This window comes from Hippocampus guttulatus, chromosome 18 (assembly GCF_054856545.1).
Source record: "Hippocampus guttulatus isolate MCC_2025c chromosome 18, RoL_Hgut_1.0, whole genome shotgun sequence".
Taxonomy (NCBI): Eukaryota; Metazoa; Chordata; class Actinopteri; order Syngnathiformes; family Syngnathidae; genus Hippocampus; species Hippocampus guttulatus.
In genome coordinates this window covers 3,360,793-3,375,843 of record NC_141278.1, presented here as the reverse complement: position 1 = coordinate 3,375,843, position 15,051 = coordinate 3,360,793, and the positions used below count along the sequence as shown (strand labels likewise).

Here is a 15,051-nt window from a genome sequence, read left to right as displayed (position 1 = left end):
AGATAATCAGAAATGGCCTTGAGGAGGGAAGAGGAAAGGAAACTGAGCGGTAGGAAGATAAACTCTAGATTAGAAGAAGAGGAGGAAGGACTGCGAAATAACCCAAAATATCATCCCTTTGCTACATTTGGTCCAAGTTAAACCATGTGTAGAACGCTAAAGTAAATGTTAATCTCGCTGGATCCTCCCTAAGGAGCAGGGTTTTTGGATTGCACTCAAATACGAGAATCGTACATTGTGTGTGTGGTGAACAGCCATGTCTTTGCCATCCTTCAGGGTATGAGAGGGGAAAGGGGAGAGCCCGGCAATCCAGGATTACCAGGCTTCAGTGGACCCAAAGGTCCTCCGGTAAGTGTATGTCGGTTAAAAATCACTGAATTACACTTCGATATTGTTGACATTCATCTCGATTTCCAGGGTCCGCCTGGTCCTGTTGGTCCAGAAGGGAAACAGGTATCTTACACCAACACCTTATATAATTTGATGTACTGTACACATTGCAATTTAGTTGTTTTTTTTTTTTTTTTTTTTTTTTTACATCTTTGGGGTCTTGTAGGGAGTCCCGGGCCGAGCAGGTGATCGTGGCCTTAAGGGGGAAAAAGTAAGTGCCAGGATTTATTCACATTCATAAAATTCGGGACAAAAACACAGCAGAAATATTATTATCTATTTCAGGGTGACTCGGGCATGAAAGGAGATAAAGGACAATCAGGAGAACCAGGTATACCAGGAAATACAGGACCACCTGGCAGAAAGGGCCACACCGGGATGATGGGCATGTCAGGACCACCCGGTGAAGTGGGATCTCCTGGCCCTCAAGGACCTTCTGGGAATCCTGGCATGCCAGGCCCGAGAGTAAAACACTATCCCTATGATATTATCAATAAACATGGATGACGCGTTGGCAAATAATTCAGTCATCTAGAATCATCACCATCTTCTCAGGGGGAGTCTGCATCACTGGAGCAGATGAGAAGGCTCATTCAAGAGGAATTGGCCAAGCAATTGGATGGTGAGGCAGCACCTCCGCTGGGGTTCTCATCGTGTCTGAAGAGTCCATTTTCCTAGGAGTGTTTCTTTTTGTACTTCCAGCTAAATTGGCCTACCTTATGGCTCAGATGCAACCAGCCCACGTGAAAAGTTCGACGGGGCGCCCGGGACCACCCGGTCCTCCGGGTAAAGGGGGCATCCCTGGACGACCCGGCCCACCCGGTGAACCGGGCATACCCGGACTAAATGGCGGAGAAGGATCGAGGGGACCCATGGGTCCAAAAGGTAAACGCGTTGCTTTTTAAAAAGGGGCAGTGCTTCAACTGTTGACTTTTGTGCGGCCAGCGTCTGATTGTTTCCCACTCGTGAGCACAGGTATGAATAGTCATCTGTCTCGATGTGTCCTATGATTCTTTGTGACCTGTGCAACAGTCTCAAAAAGCCTTGACAAAGTGACACCTTTGAGTTTGAAGTGGCCAAATCCGTTGGGCTTTTCAAAAAACAGAATTTGATATGATTACTACCAAATGTTATAAGTTCATACCAAACACAGGGGTGATACAAAATTGTGGAGCCGTTTTTGTTTTCATCATTTCATCTACATATGGCAACTAAATTTGATAACTAGCTAAAACAAAAGCCCAAAGTGGGATTAACAAGGTCCAAGCCAGTAGAAATGTATTGTTTATCATTGGAATTTGTTGTCTCTTCAAAAAGCACCCAAGGGCTTTTCAATTGAGAGGCATTAAAAGGTGAAATGCATTTTCAATCCAGTCAATATTTGGTAGCTGTTACTGGGAAACCTCTATAGTCACTAAAGTATCATCTCTCTTATCATTGATATGGATAAAGCTGGCAAAGTATTCGTGACTGATTCGTCGCTCCCGACAACCAAGGCTTTAACATGACACAATCCACTGATCCTGCTATTTAATTGTTCCTTCCAGGTGAAAAGGGTACTAAAGGAGACAAGGGAGATTCTGGGATTGGTGAAAGAGGAGAGCAAGGCCCCCCTGGTGCAATAGGTAATAACCACAAACAAAACATTTGACTGGATACCGTTTGCTCGGTGTTACTGGGTTTGTAGTGAGCGATCTTGAGGGCTAAATTGCTTCTGTTTATCCCAGGTCCAACTGGTATGCCTGGTTATGGTAAAGACGGAAGCCCAGGACAAGCTGGAGCCCAAGGGGAGCCAGGTAACCCTGGCCCCCACGGTCAACCTGGCCCTCCAGGACCTTCTGGCCAATGTGACCCTTCCCAGTGTGCCTACTACGCCAGCCTTGCAAACAGACCTCACACCAAAAATGTCAAGGGGACTTAACTTAAAAAAAAAAAAAAAAAAGATGACACCAAGAGTTTGAAGTATAGCTGTATTTATGAACATTGTAGTGTCTGACTAAAAGAACATTTCAACCTCACTTTTGGAGGACTGACGCAATAAGTGCCGATGGTTGTTTTTTTTTTGTGTGATTTTGGTATGACGCTTGCAATTGATGGGGATTGGACGCTGGGGACTTTGGAAGATGGAATGTGGCGTAAAGAGGGCAGCTAAATGTGTTTTCCTGTCTTGCATGCTTTCTGTAAAATATATTGGGAGAGAAGACGTACGATGCAGGTCCCTCCAGGTATGTCGAGCTCTAGATTTTTCTCAGTGTCACTAACTGCTCACTGCAAGATCGCCGCTTTAGTTTTGGGGTAATCTCTCGGTTTTGGGGTTATTTTACTGATATAGGGCGGGGAGTTGGGGCTTTGGGATGGTAGACCATATTTGTGCTTCTTATGTATCCTTGAGTGGGAAAATTTTCACCCGCTTGTCCAAAATGGAGGTAAGTCTAAGTACCGGTACCTTTCTTCTTGATTATGTTTAAGCTTTAACAATAAACCTACGGCTATGCAATTCACCTTCCACTCTCCCAAATCATTGATTTGAGCTTTTCTACCTCTGGGAGAGATCGGAAGAGTTTTTTAATGAGAAAATCTGGCTCGTTCTACCAAAAAAAAAAAAAGTCAAGACTTTGCAAGTAAGTTTGCGCGGAATTAATAGTGAGTGACTTTATCGAGCAGTTTTCATTTATTGAAGAGGGAATAACTTGCCACGTTTGTCACCGCATTGACTTGAGTGCTGAACTGCTTAGGTCAGGACTATCGTTCACTTTTTTGAAATGCTCGTTGCTTCAAACCACTTTCTTGTGTGCCACTTGGTAACTTTTTGCTGAGGCTTATTCGGAGCTTATAAGAACAGGCCAAGAACACCGATTTATTTGTCCCCCAGTTTCTTGTCAAATGTACTGGTCATCTAGATCTTATAGGGTTGTCTTTTGTATAAAATGTATTGCATTTGGCTTCCTTTGGAAAAATTTCCGCCAAAAAAAAAATAAATCCATTGGTTATTACAAAAAGAAACCCAAGGAGCTGTTTTCCAAAAACCCCAACAAACTAGATCAGAATTTGTAAAAACGATTGCATTGCTATCCATTTTAATTTATGTGATGATGCATAACTTGAAAATCAGTGATTCCATGTCTGGTATCTGTTTTCATTTGGATGGTTTTAACACGAGAGTAGTTATGTCTCGTAAAACAGAACCATTTGCTTACCTATTCTGATTGCAAGAGTATATCCCAAGTCCTTTTATTCCATACTGCAATATACTTTGAGTTGATATTGGGGAAAATGGTGCTAAAAAGTTTTAAAACAGTATTTGAAAGGCTTGTGTAATGTACTGTACTATCAAGACTGGAATAAATTCATCTCAAACCACCGTCGCAGGCTTTGATGGTGACGAGACTCCAGCTAATTTATTTTATGATCTATTGACTGTGCTTGATATCCAGGTAACACAGAATGACATCTTGACTAACCTTTCTAAGTACTTTAGGTCCAATACAGGGCAATTTCTCTGGGCAGCATTCATTTGACATAATGGTGGCAATATGATAGCACTCAAGGCGGTTGTGACACAGAGAGGATGCACATTTGGATTGTGAGGTACTGTATGCAACACTTCCAAAACACGTGGCTTTATTACATTGTTTGAAAAAAAAAACAAAACTTTGCTTTAATATCTCACGTCATCGTCCAGCATTGACAAGCACAGCCTGTGTTCTGCACTGTAAGCGAATTGAGTTTTAGTATTGACGTTTTGGTTTGAAAGACAAAGCACCAGAAGATAATTCCACTCAATTGTAACTGCTTCGTAATTGCATTGAAACTCAGTGGGTCAAACCCCCTCTCTGGAGCTGTAAAAGAAGATGCGCTGATTGAAAATGAAATAATACACGTCGTCGGACAAATGTTTCCTATTTTACAGTTTGTTCATATTTGTTTTGCTAAAGTCAGAAGCTCATTCTTTGCAGCATCTCACCTTCCGATAAGCTCCCATTAAAGTTTCACGCAAGTCCAAATATCTATACAATTTCTACAGTTGTGCCTCGTCTTGATTCACTTTGTGTCGCTACCATCCGCAGTTCCAACGTAGACTCGTCAAGAAGATCAAAACTAGACTTGTGGACCAGCCGAGAAACGCTGTCGCTTGAAAGTTGAAGACCTGAGTGTGCCAAATGAGCGCTGATGTCTCACTTTTTTTTGTAAGCGCCCGACTTCTTCCCGCTGTACATGAAGAGAGGTGCTGGGTTTCGGTTTATGCAGGTTGATGGGTCACAAAGACCCCGTGGACCTGGAGGACCCTTTGGACCGGCAGCTCCTGGGACACCGGGGCTTCCTTGTTCTCCCCGTTCTCCGTCTTTGCCGATGCCAGGAGCGCCTGCAACACCTAAGGTAGCGTTAAAACACATTTCTATCGTTATTTGGCATCACTTCGTAACCATGCAAGGGATGTAAATAGCCAAACTAGTGTTAGCATGCTCATCCAAACATGAGTGGCGATTGTTCATCTTTATATCAGCGTATTCTTTCATGGCTTGCTTTGCATCTTAACTGCTGTTTTACCTGGTGCACCTGGGAGTCCTGCGCTTCCTTTGATTCCCACACCGGCTTCGCCCTTCTCTCCTTTATCTCCCTTAGCTCCAGGATCACCTACAGAAAGCAGCCATTTGATGGTGAGCTGGGACCCTACTCAAGTCTTCGTTCTGCATACGTCAGTGTTCATTTATCACATACAGTACATACTGACCTTTCTTGCCCGGTGCACCCGGGATCCCAAAGAATCCCGGGTGGCCTTTGGCACCCATCGGCCCTTGAGCTCCCGGTGGTCCCGGCGCTCCGTCAGCTCCAGCAGGGCCCGGCGGTCCCGCTAGTCCTGGGACGCCAGGGGCTCCCAGGGCAGCAGGCCTCTTTAGAAAATCTTTCATGAATTCTGCTAATTGTTCTGCGTAGGCAAGAGAAAGAACAAGTCAATTTGTCCCACTAGGTGTCAAGTCAAAGTGCACAAACTACCTTCAACAACAGCCGAACACATATCCCGAAGCCTTTCATCACTCACTCTAGGGCCCTGTGAGTTCATAAGTATTAGTGCATGTTATATTTCAGGGTACCATCTGGCACCGTCAGTAGGTGCAACACTTACAGGCAGACCTCTGGGACCCGGCGCTCCAGGTAATCCCGGCTCTCCCTCGAGTCCTCGGGCTCCCATTGGACCAGCCAAACCCTCGTGGCCTGGCTGACCTGGTCTGCCTTCTGCTCCGGTTGCTCCTCTGACGCCCTTTGCGCCATGCTGTGGAAGACAGTGGAAATCAATGCCAGTCCACTCTGACACTACCAATAATTATATGTCCAGCCTAAATGCAGGTCTGCTCGTGGATTTAAAACAAAAAAAATGTATGGTGCTCCTAAGCATTAAAATAACATTGATACCTCTCCTTTAATTCCAGGAATACCAGGTGGGCCCTGATACAGATGACAAAAGAGAAAAGGTAGGCTTCATTTTTTATTCCATCGAATATTAAGTCAAATGTAGCAGTGACCATACGAAACATACCTGGTCCCCCTTGACTCCAGGATCTCCAGCAAGACCTGTATCACCCTAATCACAAAAGAACATTACAAGGATATGTTGTAGTCATTAAATAATAACAACCATATGTCCCGAAAGCGGTAGGCATACCAAACTTCCTTTTGGTCCCTCTGGTCCCATTGGCCCCTACAACCCAAATATTAATAAATATGCTTTGACTCATGTTTGCTTTTAAGGAAGAAAAATAGTGATTTACCTGATCCCCCTTGTGTCCAGTGTGACCTTTGATTCCTTTTTCCCCACTGTTGCCTTTTGGTCCCTTTTCACCCTGGGACAACCAATTTCACACCACCTTAAACCAATCTGTTCATTTGTCATTGGAATGTCACTCTGGCACAGTCCCAATGATATAATGAATAGCAAAAAGGTCTTACCTCGATGCCTGGAGGACCCGCAGGCCCCACTGGCCCTTGTTTCCCTGGTTCACCCTGAAATTGTATCGGGGGGGGGAATTTTTTTTTTTTACAATAATGCAATCGTAACGGCTATTCCTCCATACACCTTGTTGTCATAAGTAACTATCAACGCACAGTTGACCCTTTATCTCCTGGTTTTCCATCTTCTCCAGGTGTTCCGGCCTCGCCCTGTACCCAAATATACATGTGTTAATGTCAAGCAAACATTAAACGAGTGTTCAAATGTATGAATCTCACAGTTTTGCCTGGAAGCCCAATTGGCCCAATGGCTCCATCAGCACCAGTGTCACCCTAAAGATGTCCAAATGATTATTTCGGACACTTCATTATTCAACATGAGACATAAGTTAAAAAAAAGAAATAAAAGTACCTTTTCACCAGAAGGTCCAACTACTCCCTGTTTACCAGGAAGTCCCTGAAGAGAATAAAAGAAAATACCCCTTAAAATATGTTGGCCAAATATAATATGTATTTCCATGCAGAGAATCTGATGCCACCTTGGAGAAACTACAGTAATCTCTTTAGCATAACGCTTGCAACGTGTATATGGTGTGAACCACAATGGCGACACGTCCAAGATGTAGCATTCAACAAAAAAAAGCATAATCAGCCTTTCAATTAGGAATTATTAAAGCAACACATATTAAAGCGGACTTACCGGAATACCCACAACGCCCCTCACACCAACTATTCCGGCTGGACCAGGCTCTCCCTGTTACGTATATTGACATTTTAGTCACTACACAAAAGCCTTATTAACACATTCCATCATTTATGTGTAGCTGAAAAGTCACCTTGGCACCATCAACTCCAGAAATTCCATCAAGGCCATCTTTGCCTGGCGCTCCCTGACGTACCCCGCCGCACAAGTCAAACAACCAAAAAAATCAAATAAAAACCCCACAATTGTGAGTGCTTTGTTAAAAATGCAGAAAATTCATTCATATTTGAAAACCAATCAGTCCAACTTACAACATCTCCCTTTTCTCCTTGAGTACCCTGCTCTCCTTGAGGGCCCATTGCTCCCTAATCAACACAGTCCAATCATAAATTACAAATGGGCAAATAGCATTTGAAATCATATTGTGCGGCATGTTCAAATGGATTACTCACTTCATCACCCTTGGGTCCCTCCAAACCTTGACGTCCACGCAATCCCTCCACACCCTGAGGGCAGAACCACATTCATTAACACTATCCGGAGCTCCTCATTGAGTGTAAATGCAAAACAAGATTGCTTACGGGAGCCCCAGGTGGGCCGGTGGGTCCGGGCATGCCGTTGAAACCTGGAGGACCCTGGAACAGAAAGCAGTCTTTACCAAGACACAAATCTTTATCCTGAATTGAATATGATCCGAACTTTTTGTTGAACTTACTCTGTCTCCTTTTTCTCCAGTTGTACCAGGTAATCCAATGGGTCCTCTTTGTCCCTGAGACGAACGGTGATCACATTATATAGGAGACATGATCGCATTTTGTCGATAGATACAGGTAGGTAGTCTTACGTCATCTCCCATGCGACCTGGCGTACCTCGAGGACCTTCGGGTCCAGTGTCTCCCTGCGCAATCAATGAATATAATCACATATTCACACTAAATAAACTGTTTGGAGTCGATGTTGTTTGTGGTATACCTTTTCTCCAGGTAGACCATCTTTGCCATTTTCACCCGGCATACCTTTGTGTCCCTTAAGGCAACAATCCAATAATCCGTTTCTTGTATTTTGCCATTTTGAATTCAAAAAGTCAAGGCTTGCCGAGAGCATTTCCTGATTAGCTTTTCTCACCTTCATGCCCGGTAGCCCAGCCAGTCCCTGAGGTCCAGCAGGGCAGGCTGCAGGGCACTACAAATATATTCCAGACACAAAATAAATAAAGAAAAACCCAGCGGCTCGTTTGCATCAACGAGGAGAAAACATCTAACAATTTCGCAGCCATGCATCCACGAAACGCGATGACAAGGTGAAAATAAGACACTCACAGATTCCCCACTTCCCTCACCACTGGCACCAGGCGGCCCCTAAAACACAGCAGAGTCACATCTCAAACATCCAAAGAGGCTTTAGATGTTTAGACCAATCAAACATCCCGAACAGAGATTCCCTGTGGGCAGCATCACCAAGTGAAGAACTTTGAGAAGAAAAGTATCCACGTGTCAATAAATCTGACATAGACCAACAGACGCATGGCAGACGTGCATTGACCAACATCTTTTAATCCAAATTAGACACCCAGGAAACGACCACCGACAAATGACCTCCGTCGGGCTTTTCTTACCACTGGACCAGGAGGTCCTGGAATCCCTGGAGGTCCTGGGTTTCCATTAGCCCCTTTGGGTCCTGGTGGACCCTGCAAGACATGTCATCAAAACTTTCAAACCGAAACTACGGATTTTTCTAGCGCGATTGATCAAAAAATGTGCGCCAAACCTTTTGACCGGTGGTGTATTTGACAGCAGGGAATATCTCATAGTATTGTTTCAAAGAATAACTATGATTTACTTGGACTACTTAGAATAACATTTATTCTTATCTGAAATGGTTGTTTCATTCCCTGACTCTGACCTCAGGTCCGATATTCCCTTCATCTCCCGGGATTCCCGGTTTCCCTGGTGATCCCTGTCGGAAACAGACGGAGAGTGAGTTACAGCGGGACCTTCAGTGCACAAGACCATATTGGAAAGGCTGGTAGGTTGTGAACACGTACGGCTGGTCCTTCAATTGCTGGGCCCTGTAAAAACACAACGGCATAGAAGATATTTGATTACTTCATCTTTGAGGATTTCCACTAGGGGTCACCAGCTCCTGTCCTCGAGGGCCCCTATCGCGCGCGTTAGATGTGTCCACCCCTACAGAGCCTGATCCTTTCAAACGGGTGTGCTGGAGGAGGGAAACATGTCGGACTGGGGGGCCATGGAGGACCTGAGTTGGTGAGCCCCGATTTAGACCTTCCACTGGTTGTTAAAAGAATCGCGTTCACTCACAGCAGGACCCGCAGGCCCGGGAAAACCAGGAAGACCCTAATTTGCGGGGGACAGGCAGGAAAGTGTCAAGTTTAATTGATGTTCCATCTTATTGCTGGAATATGATCAAGAGTTTGAAATGGTTCCTTACTCTCTCGCCCACTAGCCCTCGAGGACCCATTGGGCCAGGAGAACCCTGCAGTTAACAAACAGATGACAATGGCGGTTTAGCAGACATAAAAAAAATTGCTGATGGTCATAGAGGGGTTTTCTTACAGCGGGTCCCGGAAGACCAGGTAGGCCTCGCTGCCCCGGAAGTCCAATTTCCCCCCGCTCACCTTTGCTGCCCTGCCAAGCACACACACAACGCAAATCGGAGAGCTTTATCTTGCTCGTCGCACAGTCGGTCGACCGCGCAAAGGTAGCGACGGTGACGATCAATCTTTTTTTTTCTCCGCCTGTTTGGGACTCGAGTTGTATGACTGATGAGCTAACCGTTCGCTTGATCGAGTTCAGCTTCACGTCTGCGGCCTTTAAGCCGTTGACGCAAATGCCAGCACGATGCCGTGATGCTGACGCACCGATTATGCGTTGAACTGGCGACTCTGAAGTCACGTCTTAGAAGAATGAAAGAGAATTGCAGTCCGCAGTCGTGTTTTTGCTCATTTCAAAAGTGTTATTTTTGAGAGTGATGCATGACACACCTAGAGTTTGAATGACAAATGATTCTTTTCATTTCCCAAACAAAGAATAGACCTCTCCAAATAGCACGTCATTTCTCTTGAAGCAATGTTGCACTTTCCAAAAAAAAGATTTGGGGATCTATTCTCATTTGTCTGATAGAAAAAGAAATACAAGCATAAGATCATGTTGGGAAGCTCTCCATTATCAGCCCGCCCTCACTTCACTGCTTGGATTGGGCTGCACAATTGATGGTTTGACAGCTTTGCTTAGCCTCCCAAGGCTGACTGTTTGGAAGCCATCAAAGGACCAAGGTTGACGTCTGCGGGAGTGAGTCGCTTTACCTTGATTTAAAGTTGCGACCAAAAAGTAAAGCCACGGAGGGGGAAGAATGGTCCTATTTTCAAAGGGGCGGTTCATTTGTTTTATACTTACAGCTGCACCCGGCGTGCCAGGAGAGCCCGGAACACCCTGGAGATGAGTTAAAACCGTCGATAACAGCACCGCTAAAAACTTTCAACATAGGACACAAATGTTTATATCGAGCATTCTTACATCTCGTCCATCTCTGCCGTCTTCTCCTGCAGTACCCCGAGGACCTTCGGGGCCGGTGGCACCAGGGGGACCTGGGACTGATCTGTCAGGCTGTGACGGGTAATGTTGGGCGGTCAGTTATTAAAGTGGCTTTTTGGTTATGTAGTGATTAAACACATGGCCAATTTGGTCGATTTCTGAATGTGCTGTATTCTACTATAAATTAGAAATCATGACATCTGAAATGAATATTGCCACTCGGCCGTCGTGTGTAAAATGTACAAATGTTTTTCTTCAACCATCTCCTGAATTGGATTTGAAGCAAAGCAACGAGGCGATCAAGCAACCTAAGCATTGAAACAGAGTTTAAGCGTAACAAAGTAGAGTAGATAGATAAATACCTCCGCATTGGCAAACATCTGAAGGAGCCAGAGAAATCAGAAAAAAAAATAGCAGAGTTAGTGAAAGTCGACACACCCCCTCGTCCCCTTAAGAGCCAGCAGAAGCGCATCTGCTAAGAATCATTGCAGTGAGTTATCATGCTTTTATTTCAATACAGAGCCCGTCATACAACCATTCCCCGGATAAACAACCGTCCCTCGACGTGTTATCCTGCAGCTCATCAGGCAAATGCATATGAATGAACACGTGGCGTAGATGCAAACATCGATACAGTTACTGTGTCACCTTTATGACACTCCTCTCGATGCTTTTCTGAGGTGCAAAAGTTGTTCAATGAGCGACCAAATTGTTGGAGTAACAAGCATGCTATTGAAATAATTGCTGTCCCACAGGCTAGCAGGCATGCTTGGATGAAATGGAAAAGATCCAGGAAGATATGCGCATAACGTGGTTTGGCGATGTCCACATTTTTACAAGTGCATTGTTGTTTAAATGCAATGCCAATTCAGGCTAAAATCCAAATGAATTGGTCACCACAGCAACGCAGAATTAACCAAAGGCATGCAGGCCGACTTTCTTGTAACTCTCCCCATCTAACCAATTAAGATTTTCTAACGACGCGGGTTCCTGGTTCGCTAACTTTGCATTCGGACTTCGTTTACGCCTCTTCGTTCCATCAGCGTGTCGGTTACACGCTTGCGCAGTTCCATCTCTGCCTCTGGCTGGCTGTGCCGAAAACCACAAACCGCAGCAGGACGCAAAGCACATGTGAGCCCCACGTACCTCGGTGGCAGGCAGCTCATTGCAGCTCTCTCGCCGGGCTCTCTTTGGGTCGCAGTGAATCAGCATCCACTGGAGCTCAAACTGAAACGATACATTCACGTAGTGTCACTACACATGCAGCCAGTGAATAATCAATCAATACCAAAATACCCCCCCCCCCCCCGTTGACCTGAGAGAACTTTTTTTTGGGGGGGGGGGCAATTCACTTTTTCCTTGACAATCACGACACGCTTTTGTGATTCAAGACAAAATAACACTGTACAGTATTTGCTATATGGAACCAGTTTTTCCGTTATAGTGCGTCAGTAGGGACTCAATTGGTGCGCCGATGTGTGTTGTCAACTTTAATTTCTTTCTTGACTGTCCAGTTACCTTCGGCTGCGTTCACTTTGACAAAATGACCTATTTGGATGTGAATCAAATATCACAACAAGGAACTAATTCATCAATTTTTTCCTCAGTGGATAATATTTTAACCTGTGCTTCTCTAATTATCAAAAGTCTTTTACAACCTCAAAGAGCGACGTAGAAATCCCCACCTAAGTCAGACAGTGACCAAAAGTGGTTTCTTGACTGAAAAAGCTCGAAGCCAGAATTCGTTTTGATGCGGCGCCCTCTATAGGTTGTTAGTATTGACTTATTCTGCAATTCATACTTGAATTGGACGTACAGTAGGCGTTCAGAAAGCATCATTTGCAAAAGGCAATCCAATAACATTGCTTACCACCACGGAGGCCTCGGGATCAGCGTCAAGCCTGCCTATAAGAGTGTCTCCCTCCGTGTTAATGGGGCCCTTGCCCTTGATGGGCTTCTGGTCCACGGGCTGGCAGTCCACGTAGAGCGTGACCTGGTCGCGCTCGACGCCGATCATCACCTTGTGCCACTTGGTGTTAAAGAGCACAGACAGGCCAGAGAAGGTGACGGTCTGCAGGTTGCCGTCAGGGCTCGTCAGGAAGTACTCCAGGGACTGCTGGTCTCCGTTGAGCCTCATCCCGGCCTGCTTGCGACCGTCCTCGTCGACTATTTGCCAGACGTTCCACACCTTGCTCACTGTGTTCTTGATCATGCGGAATGTCACCATGAAGGAATACTCATCGGGGAAACCACGGGGAAAGTTCAGCCTAGGTCCATGATAGGAAAGTGGGGTTTAAAATCAGCCGAATCGATGAAGTGTACAAAGAAGTCAACATTTCTCACTCGTCCGTTTTCTCATAGTTACAAGCGAGTGAGCGAGGAAAACAAAATCGCAATTAGATTCTTTTTCTGACTCGTTCATCCCTATTCAAAGTCATGTCAAAGTTAATGTATCATCTCAAATATCACGCCTGGCATAAGAATACCAAAATTAGATTCACTGAGCTAATATAGAAGGCTGCGTGTTATATATGCTGCTTCGGTGGTTGTAATTCAATCTTTTATTTAGGCCGGCCTCTGCTCGGTGTGTGCTTTTATTTTTATTATTATTATTTTTTTTAAATGAGCCATTTTCACAGTAGGTGGTGAATTCATTTCTGCGGCCTGCTTTTAATGTTTTTTTTTTCTTTTTTTAATCGTCTTGTAAACAACCAAGGTGAGGCACTAAAATAAGTTTCCTGTTAGCCAATTAAAACACTCGGAGCTTTTTCTAGTGTTAGCCTCAGGCTAGAACCTCTCAAGTATGTGCTGCATTTGCCCTGCAGATGGAAGGAGAAGGAGAAGGGGGATGTACAGTCAAACACCTCTGCGAGGACGAACTTTAAAGTAGCAGCCGCCGGATCGGAGAGGCAGTAAACACGTATTAGCATTCAGTGACAGTGCAGCCAAAGCGTTACGTAACAGCTTGCGATCAAGCCGGCTGAAGGGTGGCAGCTTTGATTATGTAAAGTGCCATTACCTGAACAAACTCTTTAATTCACTTCTGTGAAATCGCGCCTTACGGTAAAAACTCTAATATGAAGGGATAATCGCCCAATTGGAAGGCATACATTACACACCACTTAGAGCGTCAAGGCAAAACTGACAAAGTGACTCAACAGTTTGCTGTTTCGAGGCATCCTTTATTGCGGGGAAAGCCGCAAGTTCCTGATAAGCCAATGAGCTCCAAGCCATCTACGTACGTATTGAGTGGCTGCAAGACACAAACTTCTAATTATAGGAAATGAAGGGTTATGACTGAAGGACTTTTTCTTCTTAGGCTAGCCAGGAGTTCAGATTCACTTGCTTGATTAAATCTTTTTTTTTTTTTTTTTTCTAATCTTGATCCTTTGGTGGGTCTCAGTTGGAGACCGCAGCTGATTTGAAGCCACAGAAGCCGCCCCCCCCCCCAGCCCCTCCCAAAAAAACAAGCTAATCCGGACACACTGCCAAGTCCAACCTTTAATTACGAGCTCGTGAATTTTTTACAGGAAGCTGGTGATTTTGTCAGCACTCGTTATTTATCCCGCTTTTGTTTCATCGTCCTGAAAGGAGCACATGCAGCACAAGATAAATCATGGCCAAAGAGACGTGTCAAGAATTGTCCCCGGGAAGCTGTTTTTGTGTGATGTAGTCAGATTTGGTCCAAAAGATGCACTGTAGTTAGTAGTTTATTTTTTCCGTTATTTTCTGGTTTGTTTCTCCAACTTCTCCACTGAAATGCATCATAAAACATCCCTTTGTGGTCCGCTAGATGCCAAATACGTTCAGACACGTTTTCAACGATCAATTATGTGTCCCTCGCCACGAAGTAACATCTGTGGCCGACCTGTAATAATGCAACACCTGCAACGGGAGCGCGCCCGGCGACATTCGAGTGTGTTTTTAGTTGCTCTTTCAAACCGTACGCTGAAAAATTGTACTTACATGGTTGGAATTTGAAAGTTGGCCTCCCGGTCCAGGCGGTAGGCCACCTGGAGAGGAGAGGAGCCGTCGACCTTCCTCACGCCTTTCAGAGGGATGACATCCAGCTGGAACTGGGTGATCAAATCAAAACCTAAGCAGTAGAAATGCGTAGAATTAGTTAGCGTAAAGCTAGTATGCAGTAGTTAATCTGGATGGGGTTTTTTTTTTTGTGTTTTTTAAACAGTTTTTGTTATCAATATGATGAAGCAAAGGAAGAAAGAATCATTCGCCACTGGTAGTCTAGTGGTTCACATGACTATGTACAGTACCCTGTCCACAAGGATTTTCTGACTGCCTGGCAAGCGATATGTAAAAGTGAGTTTGGTGTACAAAGAGTTTTTCACCTGGAAGATCATCCTGTCCGCTTCTCATAGGTGGGCAGACGGTATCGCCATCCAGTCGGTTAAAGTCCAGTTCTGACAGGACAGAAGGTATGACGTTGGGTAAACACAT

The 15,051-nt window shown here is 44.8% G+C and overlaps 2 protein-coding genes across 4 annotated transcripts in view; one reads left to right on the top strand and one right to left on the bottom strand.

The window, feature by feature from the left end:
* The window catches only part of col22a1 (collagen, type XXII, alpha 1), a 31,868-nt gene extending 28,117 nt beyond the window's left edge, over positions 1 to 3,751 (top strand). For all 3 annotated transcript variants that reach the window (XM_086137233.1, XM_086137232.1, XM_086137231.1), the window contains 8 exons: positions 277 to 348; positions 418 to 453; positions 557 to 601; positions 676 to 855; positions 946 to 1,012; positions 1,093 to 1,275; positions 1,938 to 2,015; positions 2,118 to 3,751. In XM_086137233.1, the coding sequence (XP_085993359.1) occupies positions 277 to 348; positions 418 to 453; positions 557 to 601; positions 676 to 855; positions 946 to 1,012; positions 1,093 to 1,275; positions 1,938 to 2,015; positions 2,118 to 2,311 (855 nt within the window). In that variant the 3' untranslated portion in view covers positions 2,312 to 3,751. The remainder of the gene's footprint in view (positions 1 to 276; positions 349 to 417; positions 454 to 556; positions 602 to 675; positions 856 to 945; positions 1,013 to 1,092; positions 1,276 to 1,937; positions 2,016 to 2,117) is intronic.
* Positions 3,752 to 4,484: 733 nt separating this feature from the next.
* Positions 4,485 to 15,051, bottom strand: col9a1c (collagen, type IX, alpha 1c). The gene is made up of 35 exons (XM_086137464.1): positions 14,943 to 15,051; positions 14,560 to 14,689; positions 12,464 to 12,860; positions 11,740 to 11,820; positions 10,956 to 10,973; positions 10,576 to 10,665; positions 10,456 to 10,491; positions 9,616 to 9,687; positions 9,491 to 9,535; positions 9,361 to 9,396; positions 9,084 to 9,107; positions 8,942 to 8,995; positions 8,655 to 8,726; positions 8,359 to 8,397; positions 8,165 to 8,221; positions 8,012 to 8,065; positions 7,884 to 7,937; positions 7,755 to 7,808; positions 7,621 to 7,674; positions 7,492 to 7,545; positions 7,351 to 7,404; positions 7,037 to 7,090; positions 6,749 to 6,793; positions 6,616 to 6,669; positions 6,493 to 6,546; positions 6,337 to 6,390; positions 6,159 to 6,230; positions 6,053 to 6,088; positions 5,927 to 5,971; positions 5,803 to 5,835; positions 5,516 to 5,662; positions 5,386 to 5,440; positions 5,123 to 5,317; positions 4,939 to 5,025; positions 4,485 to 4,762 (listed from the first exon to the last, which is right to left on the bottom strand). The coding sequence occupies exons 1-35, from the start codon at positions 15,049 to 15,051 to the stop codon at positions 4,566 to 4,568; spliced, it is 2,712 nt and encodes a 903-aa protein (XP_085993590.1). The 3' UTR covers positions 4,485 to 4,565.